Raw genomic sequence first — 18,587 nt, 5'->3', positions numbered from 1 at the left:
GAAATTGAAGTCATGGACATTACACACTTTCTTTCAGTCACTAGTACAGTCGCATGGATATAACTAGGGAGAGGTTGGCGATGTGTTCCTGACTTGGTCTTTGGAGGGGAATGTCTTGAGCATGGAGGACCATTTGGGGTTGTGGTGGGGGGCAGGGGGTGCTGGAAAACAGCACATCTTTTAAGAATCGGAAAACAAATGGAAGACTAACTTCTTTGCTCGCGTGCTTTTACTCCACCCTGACACGTGGTGCGACCGTGAGCGACTGCCGACAGATTCCGCAGAGTCACTGCTGAAGTCTGACTGGCTTGGAGAACGTGGAGACCCTTTGTGAGCTGGTAGGGTCGGCTTCCGTCGGCTTGAGCCCCTATGTGTGGATGCTGACCTTGACCTGTGCTTTGCATGCCTGCCCTCGGTGGAGGATCTCCTGCTGTGGCCTGGGGACCTGGACCTGAAATGCCTGGAGCCATGCTTCGACTGCTTGGAGTCCTTGGCCTTGGGAGATGTCGACGCAGATCTGGGTTCTGCTCCTGGTGACAATGACCTGGAGTCCGTGCTCTGTAGCAGGAGAGAAAGACTAAACTTAAAGCCACTCTGACACAATAGCAATGATATTTCAATTCTTGCCACATCCCTAAGACACAGCCTACGTCAATAGTTTATCTAACACAGTCCTCTACAGTGCAGCTCATGCAAGATTTTGCATGCAAACCAAAAATTAATTCAAAATAACAAACCTGGAATGGGAAAATAAACAAAAAATTAACCAGTCAACCGAAGGTTAAGAAGGAACAGAATGGAATAATAAATAAATTAAAGAGTGAGCTCAATAGATCGCTGTATTTTTGAGGAAAGGACAAAGATTTTTTTTTAAACAATTCCTGGTTTTAAAATAAAACAAGGTGAAGATAGACAACTTGACTGAACAGCACAGAAATGGAAGGCAAAAATTGAAACAAAAATCCACAAATGTATTAATTATCACTCAAACAAAACCCTCTGAATAATACTCTGTTTTCTTTTTGTGCTTTTCCTGCAGAGAACTGCTCATCTGTCATCAGCGACCCAGATTATTAATGTATTTTTTTTGTACCCCCGTTTGGTTAACATACACTTACCAATCAGGTAGCATTTCCTCCATTAGTAGGTAAGGTGTGAGGAAAAAGGGAAAAGCGGGGCAACATAAGTGCATCATTAGAGTCACAAAATGCAAGAGAAAAAAAGACACAAAAAAGCCCTTTCCAAGTAGTGAAATATGAACAATGTATGAAATTAAGAATGTGCAAAGGAATTTATTAATAGTACAATAATGCAACTGCTTCAAAGCCTGAGTACTGAAGCACTAAAGTAAGGCCAGTCTGGGGTCTCTGGGCTACCATTCCACAAAAGGGACATTTATATGTAAATATATACCTGTGGAATGTCAGATTTTACCTGTAAAGTTTCGGACAAGAGGTTATAGGAGACAAAGTGAAATGCAGTATGTCTGCCGTTCCTTAAGTGCAGAGAATGAGCCTCTCCCAGTCTCTGTGACCTTTAGCATTCTTCAGGGCTGTACAGTGATGGGCAGAGGATGAGGTTTTCAGCTGATGTTAAGAACTGGTGAGTCCAATCTTCCCCCTTCAATTTTCAGTTCTGAAGTGTCAATCAGGTTTTGTACTTTGGTGTGGGGGAGTGGGGAGGCAATTGGATAGGAACTCTCCAAATTATTTTGATTTTGACACATTTCTCTTAAGTCTGGAATGGATATTGTTGGAAAAGTATGCTGGTTCCCTATTTTCTAGCCAGAGCTTAAGTTGGTGTAGTTTAAATTAGTTTCTTTTTTGTTTTCCTGTTTAATTTGAGCCTTTTTGTAACTGCTCAGTATCTACCAATACCCTCATGGTAGATACTAGATTGCATAGGATTTCAATCTCTTTGCAATAAGACAATAGCATTTTTTTTCCACAGCCATAAATCACACTGGCCATTTGAAAAGCACCTTTACTGCAAAAAAAAATTAAAATCCCAAGGTGCCACACAGAAGAAAACAAGGTGGCTGAGATCTGACTACACTGCACTGAGCTCAGCTGAGTTTTGGCTACCCTTACTGTGTGATTGTTAATTGCTGAATTCCTGTAATGTTCTCCCATGTCAATATGCACTCTGTGGTTCATTACAAGTGACCTGTAATCATATACTCAGATGAAGGTGTCGTGACAGCCATAAAGCACATTTCTCATTCTTCCTAGCATTTACTTGAGCTTTATCAGACCCATTTTATCATTAAAATGACCACTATTTGGCTTAAGCACTTTATGATGTTGACTTCTGAGCACAAATAACCTGGTATTGCAGGTAATATTTTAAAGTGTGCAATGTTTCATGTTTCAAATCTAAATATTTAGTAAGAAGATCAATTTTACTACTGACTTCAAACTAAGTAATACTTGATAACCTTTGAATAGATTTTATATTCTAAAATAATTATAGGAACAACTTTTAAATTTATTTTACATTAAATTCTAACCCCAGCCCCCCATCCTATAGAACAGTTTAACCTACTGGTACTGTGTGTTGGTCTCAATCAATTGCGTACTTCATCTAGCCACTGTGGGAGTGGAGGAATGGGGGAGACCATGTGAGCAACCCATGGGGATCCACCTCTGCTTTGTGTCTCCCTCTTTAACCCTTTTGGCATGAGTGATATCAACATAAAGATTGGAGAATCGGTAGGCAAATGTTGGCACTTAGATCATTAATACATTGTAGCATAGTCACTTTAAGACTTTGTTATCGCATACTAAACTTCTTTAAAAACAGGCAATTTAGAAACTCATCCTTATACACTCATTGCTAATAAGATTTTCAAATTTACATGAATGTAGACTAATTTGGAATCAGGAAAGTTATCTTCAGACACTGTAAGTGGATTGCATGATGGAGCAAACCCAAGTTTCTCATTAGTAGTAATGCTCCAAAAAGAGAGCTCACTTGAGTAATAAATTCTTAAAGTTATTGATTGTCACTATAAAAGAAAGAGATGAAAAGAAACCAATTTATTTTTGAAGAAATGAACTGTTAACAGGGAAAACAGCACTGATTTAAAGGATAAAATGGGCCTGACTTGGTGAGGAGATTGTGTTTTCATTCCCCTCATGGTTTAGTGTTTTGTTGTGACTCATCAGATAGGCAGTGTGGACTGGAAGCCACTGCTATTCTTGACCATGCTTCCAAGAGGTGCCATGATCCTGTTACAGTGACCATTTTCTCTTCTGGTTTTGCTCTCTTTCTCCTTCAGTAGGGCCAAATCTAATCATCAGTTGAAAACATAACTAAAAAAGTCAACTCCACCATGTGAGGACATGTATTACAAGGTGACTATTCCAACCTTTTGTCTACTTGAGCTTCAATTTCCCATTTACGTAGTGTCTCCAATGCTCAACTTTAATTTTATAATTCTGTACTTTTCCTTCACACAGTCAATGAGTTTCGTGAATGACTTTACAAACTCCATCAGTCTTATGATTTGATTTCAGCTCAATTATTCACGGAACTCTTGTGGCTCCTGACATTGTGAACTCAAAAAATGATAAACAATAAGTATCACGTCAGACAACTGGCCTTGCATTTACACAATGCTACAGTCAATTATCGATGAGTTTCCCCAAAATATTCAAAGAGGGCTAGTATCAAAGTTGCTGAGGAAAAATGTATTCTCTTGATTACTTTTTTTTTTCCCAAACTGGATGTTATGTTTTCTAATCAGTAATGGAAACAGGACAAGGACTCCATTTCTAAATAACCCTTGTGTGGCTCATTTTCCAAAAAGACAGTAGAAAATGGAGGCTAAAGGTCAAAGGTTATGAGGGATGCTCATTATAGTCATATCTCACCCATTGCTTTTTCTCTATAAATTGAGTTTGTTAAAAGAAAATGACCATGCAGAGGTGCCCCAAGCAGGGAACTGAAGGGACTATGATAGCAATGATTCTGCTGAAGAACTGACAAAACACCCAAACGTCTTATATGTAAATATGGCCTTTGTCTTCTTTGATTTTTTTTTTCCTTTTTGCTTTCTGCAGCTAGACAGGAACAAACAGCCACTATATTCAGGGACACCATATATGTTAGTACAGCTACTGACAAAATAAAAACAGAGCAAAAGAAAATGACTTAAAAGGCATCATTCATGGATCAATGCTACAAACAACACAGAGATGCATCTTAACAACTCTACAGAACATGAAGGTCAGAAAAGAAAATGAATCCAGAGCAGGGGCTAACTGGAGATTTTATAATGAAACAGACAACCAAAGGAGTTTCTTTTTTAAATAAAAAGCAACAAAAAAAAAACCCAGAAAATGGAAATCAAATAAGATTTAACTTCAAGCCAGGGTGCTTTAACAGACTCATCTGCAGATGTGTTGCGTGCCAAGGCAAACAAATACCTACCTTCCAACCACAGATAGGAGTGCAATAACAAAAGAAAACAATATCTCCACATTGGAGTGCAGTATGGGAAAGAGACAGTGACTCTTTAGTAATGTGCCATTGACTTGATGCTAAGTGTTATTTTTTTCCTCTATTGTTCTTTATGCTCAAACATTGCAGCCATGATGTTTCATATGCAAAAGGTTCAGAAACAAAAGAATCTCATTAAACATAAATGTCCAATCACGTGCAGTGCAGTAACTTTACATGACAACTGACTAAGGAAAACAGAAAATGCACATTGGATTATATACACAAGGAAAAGCTCACAGGGAGGCAAAAGCACACACAGAGCAGGAAGGGAAGCTGTCGATGAAAGGAATGGGTGGCAACCAGAACACCGTGTAGATATTCTGTCTTCAGGCTCATTAACCCTTGGAGGACTGTTTGAACATTTTCTTGTTAAAACTCACCATTCTCCCTATCTCTAGCCAAACAAAATGTACATCAGTCCAATTTCCCTGAATGCAAACTTCACATCATGCCAATACAGGGTAGGGCTCTTTGGTACTCGTAACCAAAACTTACTCTGCCGAGCCTAATTGTACAAAGTCTAATATAGACAAGGTGGGGAAAGGCTGTCCTATAAAGGAGGAAATTCAAAATGGATTTTTTTTTTCCATCATTTGCGTAGTAATCTGACAGCATAGGTTGTCTGCCCATTACAGAAGTTGCCTGTAGTTTATTCTGTTAAAATGTACAAACTGGCAGGATTTAGAAAGAGACAGTGGTTTGCGCTGGCACATGCTTGACCAGACAGTGATGCTCAAAACTTTCCCTGTTCTTCTTACATGAAGTTTCCCTTCCTAAAATATACCGATCAAATGTAAGTGAAGCAAAAACTTAGCTTAATATTGTGAAAATGCAAAGGGTTTCCTATGCTTTTAATTATAAATACCGCGTGTTAACATCAAAATGATGCTTGTTGAATTTGTTTTGGCTTTCCAGCAGAAAATGTGCAGTACTCAAAGGGTTAATAGCCGTCACACCTGTAAAAACTGCGAGAGAAGTCTAGGGAGGCTATTAAATAAAGGGATTCAGGTAGGTCTGTGATGTTACAGAAACACACATTAGTACTTCAGAATTGCTATCAATCCTCACCTTGTGAAAAACTGGGACGGGATTGGCATCTTCAACATTAGCTTAACAAATATTTCTGGGATGTGGGTGCCATAGCCAAGGATGTCATTTATAGCTCACCCTTAGTTTGTGTAAGAAGAATATGGGGGACCTTCCTGTTGAGGTGTTGAGGTGATGGCTTGCTAGGCCAGTTAAGAATATTCCAGAGTATAGTTAAGAACACCTGAGGTTGTGTGTGGGACTAATGTCAGGTTCAGAAATGATTTGGTAAGGATGGCAGGTTTCCTTCCTTTAAAGAATGTGACTGAACCTATTGGTTTCTTTTCAGCAGCAATCCAACTGCCTCATGATCACTTATTACTAACTAGACAAGTCATTTAGGGGTCTATGTTTGTTATCATCATGCCTCTTCAAAGTTACATTGCTTTGTTACTTATGCCCATTGTGATATTACCATTTTAAACTTATGCAACGGACCAGAGGATAGTGATTCTATTTAAACTGGAAGTTAACAAGCTTTTTTAAAGTTACTTCTACTTCCATACATGTTTACCTGCTGAATGTAATGTTAATGGCCCTTCTCTTCTTAGTAAAATTTTTAGATGTTAATTATATCCATTTTTTCCATACATACCTACATGTAACTCGAGGTGGGGGGGGGGGGGTGTTGATTAACTCAGTTGGCTGGACAGTTAGCTTGCGATGCAGTGTGATGCCAACAGTGCAGGTTCACTTCCTCTTCCAGATGACATCACCATGCATCTTCTCATCTTCATCCCTGCCTTCAGTTAAACCACTACCAGTTGTCCCTCTCTACTGAGAGAGCAGCGCTATGGTCTTGTGGGACTATGGCAATTTTACCTTTATTTGTAATGAACTATGCCAGCATTGGCTTTGATGTTGCCAGTACCATGTGAATTGAATAACTGGAGAATCTTGATGGAAGATGGTATTTTTAGCAGCCATGCTATATGTCGGTGCAAGCAAGAGTGAGTGGCCCATTAACTCACATCACCAACTTAGGGATGAGCTGGTGATTATGGTCACTCTGCTATCATGCTTATTATTTCTATGATGTGAATTTGTAAAGCTGAAATTACTGTTAGCAAACTTTGAAAATAACTATATTTGAGATCTTAATGTATTTTTTACAAATACTATAATGGAACTTTTCCCAAAATTAATTCCCATTTGGATCGCTGTGCTAACATTTTCAAAAGTTACCTCTTGGGTTTCTAAAGGACATTTCTGAGATTAAACTGGTCAACATTAGATTAATGACTATCATTAACCTGCTTATCTTGATGCAATTTTTCAAATAGTAACTGTGTTAAAAATTAAAAACAATTGTAAAGAATTTCAATTTGATTTATTTTGAAACCGAATGGTTTGAACCAGAAATCCATTTGTGTTGACCAGTACAGAGAATGATCTTTAATAAAATTAAGAATTTTAATATGCATTTGAACAAAGCCAATGTTTTCTACCTAGGTTCCATGCAGTAAATTGGCTTGATTGATGTATGTTAATTTGTAAATGATTTCCCCACAGTTGTTGTCTTATGTTGCTTTGTAATTGCACAGGTACTTAGCAATCTGTTTGTATCCAGTTTGGTTTTGGGTGAATAACATTGTGATAATAATGACTGGGTAGCAGAAACTAAAACTGCACTGACCCCACAGTAATGCATGCAAGTCCTGGGCCATGCAGGGTGAAGGACTGGGCTGGGTTCAGCTTGCCACATGAAGGAACTGACTTGATGTAATAGACAAATAGGAATAGCTATTTTCAATTGCACGTTCGCTAGCAGGTTTTAAACGTCTGTTAGGTATGTTGAGAGGAAAACACATTGTCAAATTGTTACACGCCCTAATTTTTCAGACCTGTGGCCAGTATTGTCCAGAAAATTAGACCAATAGGACAGTGTTAAAGTTTTGTGGCATACCAGCAGACACTCACTGCAAGTACCACATTCCCATGAGACAAAGATCTTCCTGCTGGCCACCAGCAGCTATAATTAATATTTGTACTTCGTGTTTTGTAAAATCTATAAAACCTTCAACACCCACTGAGTATTTTTCCTGCACCACGCAGGATAAAGGTGGAAATTGGTGTGTTTCAGCAAAAGAAATCAGACTATAATTGGCTGAGCCACATTGATTCAAAGCAAATCACCCATAACAATCAATAACTATTACCTTACCTGCAAGGAGTTATGGAATAACATAAATAGATACATTTCAGTTAGCACTCTACTTGATGGAAAAGGAAAGCGATCAAATCTCTTTTATGTTTCATTTTAATCCCATGCAGATTCCAAATCATATCCTATAAAAATCCTCTTGTAAAGTCTCTCATCAGTTGGTATTTGAAGTGGATTTGTCTCCATTGCTTCAGCCCCCTCGTCTATGACTGAAATGGCACCTTTTGAATCAGACAGTTTTTGAATGGGATGTCTAAAAGAAATCCAAGAAGAGAACCCAGGAGACGGGAATTTTTGGAACTGGACTCAGATTTCCCTCTCAGGATGTGGATATAGTGGTTAATAATCTTTAAGTATCAGTTGAACAAAGTACAGACTTGAGCCCTAATTCTACACCCAGCATATACTTGTCAGGTTCTGCACCTAACTGCAAGTGGCAAACCTGGAATGAGGAGTTTTCAGATTTAGCACTCCCAGAAGGGACAAATGGATTTAGCTTTTGACAAGATTTGAAATGAAGTGGCTCTTGGGTTTATTGTGTCTGTTCTGTTTCTTCATGCAAGTCTCAAGCCTTAATGTTTGAGGCTTGCATAACTGTATTATGCAATTATATTTTCATGTTGGAGATTTTTGAGGATGTTATTAACAGAATAGATAAGGAGGAGCTAGTAGATATGGTGTATTTTGATTTTCAGGACACCTGACAAGATCCCATACAGGTTACCATAGGATTGCGGGTAATATACTGGCATAGATCGAGGACAGAAGACAGAATAGGAATGAATGGGTGATTCTCCTGTTGGCAGGCTGTGACTAGTGGGGTACATAAGGATCAGCCCCCAGCTAGCCTGCAATCTACATCAATGATTTGGATACGGGGATTAAATATAATGTTTCAAAGTTTGCAGATGACACATACCTAGGTGGGAAATTGTAATGTGTGGAGGATACTAAAAGGCTTCAGTTGGGGTTGGACAGGTTGAGTGAGTGGGTTAGGATATGCAAATGGACATAATGTGGAAACTTAAGAGGTGACACACTTTGGTGGGAGGAAGGGAGGTGGCAAAGTATCTTTAAATAGTTAAGAGTTTGGGAAGCGCTGATTTCCCCCAAAGCGACCTGGCTGACCTTGTTCACAAGTCATCGAAAGGTAACAGCAAGCAATTTGGAAGGTAACTGGTATGCTGGTCTTTATCACAAGAAGGTTTAATTACAGGGATAAAGATGATTTGCTTCTTTTCTGCTCCGTGGTCTAGTAATAGAGAAGCAGGCTAATGTGAATTAAATTTAAAAAAGAGAACAAATCATTATATAAGATAATCAGAGGGTTAAATCGGGTGGACAGTGAGAGCCTTTTTCCTCCAATGGTGATGGCTAACATGAGGGGACATAGCTTTAAATTGAGGGGTGATAGATATAGGACAGATGACAGAGGTAGGTTCTTTACTCAGAGAGTAATATGAGCATGGTACACACTGCCTGCAACAGTAGTAGACTCGCCAACTTTAAGGGCATTTAAATGGTCATTGGATAGGCATATGGACGAGAATGGAATAATGTAGGATAGATAGGCTTCAGATTGGTTCCAAAGGTCGGTGCAACACCGAGGGCCAAAGGGCCTGTACTGCGCTGTAATGTTCTGTTTTATTGGCCACATGGTGACTGTATAACCACTTGCGATTATTGTAAAAACTAATGGCTCACTAATGTCCTTTCAGGATGGAAATTTGCCATCCTTACCTGGTATGACATACACATGACTCCCGAACCAAAGCATGTGCTTGACTCTGAAATGCCTTAGAAGTGGCCCCAACTACTCAATTCAAAGGGCAATTAGGGATAGGCAATAAATGCTGGCCCAGCCAGTGATCCTCACATCCCATGAATGAATTAAAAAAAAGATCCTTGTTGAGACAGCACTTGGGATATTGAGTTCAGTTTTAATCTTCTTATCTAAGGAAGAATACGCTTGCCAGACAGGGAATGCAGAAATGGTTTACCAGACTGGGATGATGGGACTGTCCTATGAGGAGAAATTCCCTGGAGTTCAGAAGAACGGAAGGTAATCTAATTGAAACATCTTCTTAATTCTTAAGGAGCTAGAGAGATTGGATACAGAAAGGATATTTCACCTGGTTGGGTGGGAGGGCTAACCTAGAACCAAGGAACACATTCTCAACATAAGGGGAAAGCCATTTAGGACTGAAATGAGGAGAAACTATTTTACTCAGAGAGTGGTGAACCTTTGGAATTCTCTGCCCCAGATAACCATGAAAGATCAGTTTTCAAGTTCAGTTAAGATGAAGATTAATACATCAAGAGATGTAGGAATGGCACAGCAAACAGGTTCAAGGGGCTGAATGGCCTACTCCTGCTGCTATTTTGTGTGGTCCAGAATTTAAATCCAGCAATAGTGAAAGGACGGTGATATAGTTCCAAGTCAAGATGGTGTGGCTTTGAGGAAAACTTGCAAGTAGTGGTGTTTCCTTGTATCTGCTGCTCTTTTCCAACTGGGTAAGAGAGGTCACAGATCTGGAAGATGCCATCAAAGAAGGCTTGGTGACTTAGTGCAGCCTTTCCTGTATATGATGTACACGGTTGCCACTGAATTCCAATCGTGAAGGGTTTGAATATTTGAGGCAGTGGCTGGGTGCCAATCAAAGTGAGCTGTTTTATCCGAAATGATGCAAAGGTTTGGCAACCTGTAGATGATGGGCAAGATTTTGGGAATGAGGACGTGAGTTTCTTGGTGCAGAATTCTCAGCCTTTGACATGCACTTGAGTGACAACTGTCTGATAAGCAGTACCAGACTGTTCTGGGAACTCCTCAGCATAGCCTGTACTGAGAGGGTGAGGCAGGACAGTTGGTTGTATCACTTCTCTGCTACTGTATTGAGGATTGGTTGGATACGTCAACCAATGGGTACTGACTGCCATACTTAACAAAATTTTTTAAAAAAACAAGAAATGGAATTGAGATTTATTTTCCATAAGCACCTTTCCAACTTGTTGAGGCATCAGCAGACCAACTAGGGCATTATTGATTTTTATTATTACACGATCTTTGCAGTTTCTATGTTCCTATCTACCAGTCTCTGCGGAAATGTCATGTATGTTTGAATTCTTTCAATCAATGACTATCCACATATATTTGCTCAGGTGGTTTTTTGGTACTGATGAAAAAATATAAAAGAGGCTTTTTACAACTCTACGTTGGAAAACACCTGGTTGGGAGTGAATTGCTTATTGACCTTGGTCAACATCACTTTTGGGGGGGGGTGTGATTTGTCCGATACTCTTACCAAGTGCTTGCAGAAATTTATTGAACGAGATTTCCTTCAAAACGGAAGAGGAGAAACTGCAAACTGAAGAGTCTACCATTGGAATACGGGCATGTTGGTACACTGGTGTATTGGAATACAAAACACTGGCATGTTGATTCACTGACAAATTTCAATAGTCATGCAACACTACTAGATCCTAATATCTCAGTTAATTATCAAATTACTGGGCTGCAGAATGACCATCCTTACTCAGACAGCTATGCAATAAAGAACAAACTGAATAGAGCTCCTTGATAAAGCATTCTGGTGAGGCCTGTATAAGGAGAAAGTAAGGACTGCAGATGCTGGAGATCAGAGTCGAGAGCGTGTTGCTGGAAAAGCACTGCAGGTCAGGCAGCATCGGAGGAGCAGGAGAGTCAATGTTTCAGGCGTAAGCCCTTCATCAGAAATGTGGAGCAGAAAGGGGCTGAGAGATAAATAGGAGGGGTGTAGGCAGTCAGAAAGGCGATAGGTAGATGCAGGTGGGGGTGGTGGTGATAGGTCGGAAAGGAGAGTGGAGTGGATAGGTGGGAGGGAAGATGGACAGGTAGGACATCTCGAAAGGGCGGAGGGTTGTATCTGGGATAAGATGGGGGGAGGGGAGATGAGGAAACCAGTGAAATCAATGTTGATGCTGATTGGAGGGCCCCAAGGCGGAAGATGAGGCGTTCTTCCTCCAGGTGTCAGGTGAGTTGGATTTGGTGGTGGAGGAGGCTCAGGACTTATATGTCCTTGGCAGAGTGGGAAGGGGAGTTGACATGGTCAACCACAGGGTGGTGGGGTTGTTTGGTGCATGTGTCCCAGACATGTTCTCTGAAATGTTCCGTGAGTTGGCATCCTGTCTCCCCAATATAGAGGAGACCACATCAACTGCAATGGGTACAAGACTTGAGGTGCTTGGATGTGCAGGAAAATCTCTGACGGATGTGGAAAGATCCTTTGGGGCCTTGGATGGAGGTGAGGGGGGGTGTGTGGTTGCAGGTTTTACACCTCTTGCAGTGGCAAGGGAAGGTGCTGGGAGTGGAGCATGGACCTAACGAAGGAGTCAAGGAGGGAATGGTCTCTGCGAAATGCAGATAGGGGTTGGGAGGGAAATATATCCCTGGTAGTGGGGTCTGTTTGTAGGTGGCAGAAATGGCAGAAGATGATGCGTTTGTACCCGGAGATTGGTGGTTGAAGATGAGGACCAACCAGGAGAGTGTTTATCCTTGTTGTGGTTGGAGGAGTGGGGTTCAAGGGCGGAAGTGCAGGAAGTGGAGGAGATGCTGGAGGGATTGTTGACCACATGGAAGGGCAAATTGCGGCCCTTGAAGGAGGAGGCCATCTGAGATGTTTTGGGGTGGCATTGCTCCTTTTGGGAGCAGATGTGGTGGAGGCGGAGGAATTGGGAGTAAGGGATAGCATTTTTACAGGAGGGGTTTGGGAGGAGGTGTAGTCCAGATAGCTGTGGGAGTCAGTGGGTTTGGAGTAGATGTATGTATTGAGTCGGTCGCTGGAAATGGAGATGGAGAGGTTCAGGAAGGGGAGGGAGGTGTCTGAGATGGTCCAGGTGAATCTGAGGTCAGGGTGGAAGGCATCAACATCGATTTCACCAGTTTCCTCAGCTCCCCGACCCCACCTCATCTTAGATCCAACCACCCAACTCTGCACTGCCCTCTTGAACTATCCCACATGTCCATCTTCCTTCCCACCTATCCGCTCCACCCTCCACTTCAATTTATCACCATCACCCCCTAACTGTTCCACCTGTAGTCTTCCAAGCTACCTCCCCCCAGCTCCACCCCCCCTCCTATTTATCTCTCAGTCCCCTTTGCCCATGCCCTCACATTCCTGATGAAGGGCTTCAACCCAAAACGTAGACTCTCTTGCTCCTCGGATGCTGCCTGACCTGGAGTGCTTTTCCAACGTCCCACTTTTTGATGACAACTGAGGTCTGTATAAGTCTCAAACACCAGTAGCATCAGGAGAATGACCCGTATCTTATGCCATGAGCATTTTAAATACCACCTCATGTTCCATCAAATAAAGTATTATCTGTCATGTATCCAGGGAAATAATATATCTGTCTGGCGTTCCAGTTATTGAAATACATTTGGTACAGAATACCATTTCACAACTTTTTTTTAGGCATACATTAGTACATTGAAAATGGTGGCAGATGAGGAATTACCAATAAAATTAGTGATGCCTATCTGACTGGCTGTAGCCCCTGGATACTCCCTTCATTCACTATCATGTGCCTTCAGATGGTTTCTCTTGTATTTTGCTTCACAGTAAATGAACGATGGATTACATGAAGCACTAGACCATGTGACCCTTGCCTCCCTTGCACTGAAATGAGGCAAATAGGTGTTGCATAATGCATTAGTGTAGATGTAATGTTATTGGGAAAGGCTGTCAAGCCAGACTTCTGCATTTCCCCAGAGAAGACTGTTGTTTATTAGGGTGCGAGGACAGAGTGCTTTCTGTTGAGCCGCTGTTGCAAATCCAGTTGGCAGCGCATGACAAAAAATGTCTGCTCCACAGAATGATAGAGGAGGCCATTTAGACCATCATTTTACCCAGATGACATTTTGGAAGAACTATCTAATATGTTCCACTGCTGTTATGCTTTACCCTCAGCCTACAAAGTATTTTTTTTCATTTTCAAGACCACAAGAGCATTTATCGAAATCTCGTTTTGCATTTTTTTTAACCTATTGAGCGCATACTCCAGAGAATAACAATTCCTGCTGTGGATTGTTTCTTATCCTAGTCTCTCCCCTGGTACTTGTGCTAATGATCTTTGTCAGTGGAAAGAATCCTTTCTCATTTACTCCATCAAAACCCTTCAGAATTTTGAAGATCACTATTGATTTTCCCCTTAACCTTCCCTCCCGAAGAACAATCCCGAATTACTTATTTCACAAATGCCAAAAGATGCAAAATGTCACTTCTCATGTTTAGTAAAAAAATTGAATTTCTCTGACTAGGTCTACTTTAGAATTCACTTTAGCTCTCTCTATATCTCTACTTTATAAGAGTCTTCAAATTATACTCCGTTCAATTCATCTCCAGTTCAGTCTACACTTTCCAGAATAGTGAATGCTATTTGTAGGGAGTGAAGGGAGCTCTACACACTCTCTGCGAACTTACAGCCTTTTGGAATTTGGGTTCTCGAGTGCTTTATTGCTACAAGTAATTATTGGTATTTAATGATTGCACAATGCAGCTCAGATGGAAATGAGAAATCGAAAACAATGGTGGACAATGGAGAGCACACGCAAGATTCTGAGCAGAAACTGACTTCACAGCTCCCAGAGAGACCAAGAAAAAGAGAGAGAGAGAGAGAAAGCAAGAGAAAGAGGGAGAGATAAAGCAGAGAAGGGAAGGAAAAGATTACGTACATCCTGTGATCTGTCTGGAGGATGCCTGTGCCTTGGACTGTGCCTGCCATTCCACGAAGCTCCCTTGTGCCCGTTCTGCCTGGGAGTCACTGATCTGCTGTGCCGGGCTCGCAGCGGGGATTGATTGGGACTGGATCGAGCACAACATAGCTTCCGCCCATTAGTATCGTTCCTGGGGCTCTGCCTGGGCACAGCACTCTGCTTGTTCTTGTTGTGTGATGTTCTGCGCTCAGACGGTGGGCTGTGGCAACTGGAAAAATCAGAAAAATTTAATCAGTGACTTTGGTTAGGTGGGAGCAACAGGTCCACTTCCAGCAAATCAACCGCGGCCACTTTAATCAATGAATTCAATTCACGTCGACTTGGGATTTTCAGTGATATTTCTTGCAGTGTCTCACCACTGGGCTGTTTAAATTGCAGTTTCAAAATGGCATCAATTATCTTCTTTATGTAAAACCATTCGAGCCATAGAGAGCAGAACTGAAGAAACCATGAATGTCATTACAGACAATTAATTTTCTTTGGGGGTGAGCTGAACCTGAACCCCTTGGAAAGACGGTGGAATATCAAGTCAAGAGGAAGAAGGAAAATTACTTAAGGTTGAAGAGGCAAAGATCAGACAGGGCTCTAGAGGGTTACAAGGTAGCCAGGAATGAACTGAAGAGTGGACTTAGGAGAACTAGAAGGGGGCATGAAAAAGCTTTGGCGAGCGGGATTAAGGAAAACCCTAAGACATTCTACACTTATGTGAGGAATAAGAGGATGGCCAGAGTGAGGGTAGGGCCAATCAGAATTGTGGAGGGAACTTGTGCCTGGAGTTGCATGAGGTAGAGAAGATCCTTAATGAACAGTTTGCTTCAGTACTGACTGTTGAGAGGGACCTTGACATTTTTGAGGACAGATACATTAGAACAGATTGATGATAGGAAGGAGGATGTGCTGAAAAATTTAAAAACACAAGGATAGATATATCCCCTGGATCAGACAGGATATACCCTAGCTTATTAGAGGAAGCGAGGGAAGAGATTGCTGTGCCTTTGGCGATGATCTTTGCATCCTCACTGTCCCCTGCAGTAGTGTCAGATGATTGGAGGTTAACAAATATTATTCTCTTGTTCAAGAAAGGGAATAGGGATAATCTGGGAATTATAGACCAGTCAGTCTTACGCCAGTGATGGGCAAATTATTGGAGAAGATTCTGAGACAGGACTTATGATTACTTGGAAAACAATAGTTTGATTAGAGATAGGCTGGATTATCTGCAGATGTTTCGTTACTATACTGGGTAACATCATCAATGCGACTTCCAGGAAGTGCTGTTGTTCTGTCCCGTTTGGTTTTTACATGGGTCCGGTCTGTTGTGGTGAGCGTCACTTCCAGGTCTTCTCTGCAGCGGTTTGTACACCAGGTCTGTCTCTATGTGTCTGTTGATGGCCACCCACTTTGCCTTCAACGGCCAGATATACCAACAAGTCAATGGCACACCAATGGGCTCTCCCATCTCAGGATTAATAGCAGAAGCAGTCATGCACAGACTTGAAAACACAGCCCTTCCCCGATCCAATAATAAAAACTATGGATATGATACATGGGTGACACATTCGTCACCACCAAATGTACTAGACTGAAAGAAACACTGAAAGAAACACACCACCTCATCAACAATATACTCACCACTATCAGGTTTACCAGGGAGGAAGAGAACAACAACCAACTCCCATTCCTAGGTGCTATGGTGGAACAGATGACCAACCAAACAGATTTACAACCAAAGAATACAGGAAACCCACTCACACGGACCAGATCCTCAATTACTATAGCGACCACACCAACATCCACAAATGGACCTGTGTCAGGACACTATTCAAAGGAGCGGTGACACACTGCAACACACCAGAACTGCGCAAAGACTAAGAAGAACACTTACACAAAGTCTTTGTTAATAACGAATACCCCCATCAGCTTTGTCTGTCGATGACAGACACTGTCCCAATCAACACCCTACACTATGTGAAGAACACAACCAACAGCCACACAACACCTGCTACTTATCAGGACTAAGAATCCCATACCACAGCACACAGGACCAATGTGGTATACAAAATCCTTTGCAACAACTGGAACAAGCGCTACATTGGACAAACAGAATAGCAACTAGCTACTAAATGACACAATCCACTCTTCCTCATCTTTGTACACATAGACCAAGGGGCTATCAATTCAACTATGACACAGTTACTATCCTAAGACAGGCCAACCAGAGACATGCAAGAGAGTTCCTGGAAGCCTGGTCTTCAACCAAAAAGGCCATTAACAGATACATAGAGAAGACCTGGTCTACAAACTGCTGCAGAGAAAACTGGGAAGTGACACTCACCACAACAACTGGACCAACATAAAAACCAAGTGGGACAGAAAAACAATGCTTTGTGATAAGTTGCACTGATGCTGTTACCAATGAAATGTCTGCACGATAACCCAGCAGCTTGGCGAGCTAACCGACTACCTTAACAACATTCTACTTCTCAGGGCTAATTAATTTTTAAACATTTTCTTGAGGGATGTGGGTGTCACTGTCTGGGCCAGCATTTAATGTCCATACTGGATTAGTGGTGCTGGAAGAGCACAGCAGTTCAGGCAGCATCCAACGAGCAGCGAAATCGACGTTTCGGGCAAAAGCCCTTCATCCATCAAGACGATACATTTAATGTCCATCCCTAGTTTCCCTTGAGAAGGTGGTTGTGAGCTGCCTTCTTGAACTGCTGCAGTCCATATACTGAAGATTAACACATATTGCCCTTAGGGGGGGATTCCAGGATTTTGACCCAGTGACAGTGAAGGAATGGTCATAGGTTTCCACATCAGAATGATGAGCATTGAGAGAGGAACTTGTAGGTGGTGGTGTTCCCATGTATCTGCTGCACTTGTTCTTCTAGATGGAAGTGATCATGAATTTAGAAGGTGCTAAGGATCTTTGGTGAATTTTTGCATTGCATCTTGGTTTTCCACACTGCTGCGTTTGAGCATCAGTGGTGGAAGAGATGAAATGCTTGTCGATGTGGTGCCAATCAAGTGGGTTGTTTTGGCCTGGATTGTGAGAAGCTTCTTGGATATTGTTGGAGCTGCACCCATCCGGGGAAGTGAGGTGTATTCCATCACACACCTGACTTGTGCCTTGTAGATGGTGGATAGTTTTTGGGGTGTCAGGAGGTGAGTAACTCGCAGAAGTATTCCCAGCTTCTGACCGGCTCTTGTAGCCACTATGTTTTTGTGGAGAGTCATGATGTTTCTGGTCAATGGCAGCTCAAGGATGTTGATAGTTTGGGATTCAATGATGGTAACACCTTTGAATGTCAAGGGGCAGTGGTTAGATTGGCTCTTGTTGGTGATGGTCATAGCCTGGCATTTGTGTGGTGTGACTCTTACTTGTCACTTGTCAGCTCAAACCTGAATATTCTCCATATCTTTTTGCATTTGAACATGGACTGCTTCAGTATCTGAGAAGTTGCAAATGGTGCTGAATATTGTGCAATCATTGGCAAACATCCTCACTTCTGACCTTAGGATGGAGGGAAGGTCATTGATGAAGCAGCTGAAGGTGGCTGGGCTGAGGGCGCTAACCTGAGGAATGCCTGCAGAGATGTCCTGGAGCTGAGATAACTGACCTCCAACATCTTCCTATGTGCAAGGTATGGTGCTAACAATCGGAGAGGTTGTTCCCAGTTCCCACTGACTCCAGTTTTGTTAGTCGAAGAGTGTGGCACTGGAAAAGCACAGCTGGTCAGGCAGCATCCGAGGAGTAGGAGAATCGACGTTTCGGGAATTAGCCCTTCATTAGGAATGAGGTTTGTGGGCCAAGGGGGCTGCGAGATAAATGGGCGGGAGGTGGGGCTGGGGAGAAGGTAACAGGGAATGTGATAGATCTTCCAGTTTGCTAGGGCTCCTTCATAGCACACGGTTGAATGCAGCCTTGCTGTCAAGGGCTGTCACTCTCATCTCACCTCTAGAATTCTGTCTTTTGTCCATAGTTGAACTACCGCCATAACATCAGGAGCTGAGTGACCCTGGTGGAACCCAAACTGGATATCACTGAGCAGGACATTACTGAGCTGGTGCTGCTTG

At 41.9% G+C, this 18,587-nt stretch overlaps 1 protein-coding gene across 14 annotated transcripts in view; it reads right to left on the bottom strand.

The window, feature by feature from the left end:
* The window catches only part of srrm3 (serine/arginine repetitive matrix 3), a 779,036-nt gene that overhangs the window by 37,851 nt on the left and 722,598 nt on the right, over positions 1–18,587 (bottom strand). For 13 of the 14 annotated variants that reach the window (XR_011963284.1, XM_072589341.1, XM_072589339.1 and 10 more), the window contains 2 exons: positions 14,466–14,715; positions 212–558 (listed from right to left, as the gene is read on the bottom strand). Coding sequence is in view for 13 of the 14 variants with exons in the window: in XM_072589341.1 (XP_072445442.1) it covers positions 212–558; positions 14,466–14,715 (597 nt within the window). In the remaining variant the exon portion in view is untranslated. The remainder of the gene's footprint in view (positions 1–211; positions 559–14,465; positions 14,716–18,587) is intronic. The other variant, XM_072589350.1, reaches the window with a different exon arrangement.

This window comes from Chiloscyllium punctatum, chromosome 19, assembly GCF_047496795.1.
Source record: "Chiloscyllium punctatum isolate Juve2018m chromosome 19, sChiPun1.3, whole genome shotgun sequence".
NCBI classification, from domain to species: Eukaryota; Metazoa; Chordata; class Chondrichthyes; order Orectolobiformes; family Hemiscylliidae; genus Chiloscyllium; species Chiloscyllium punctatum.
Note: the sequence above shows the minus strand (reverse complement) of the source record. Positions and strands in the feature narration are given on the sequence as shown.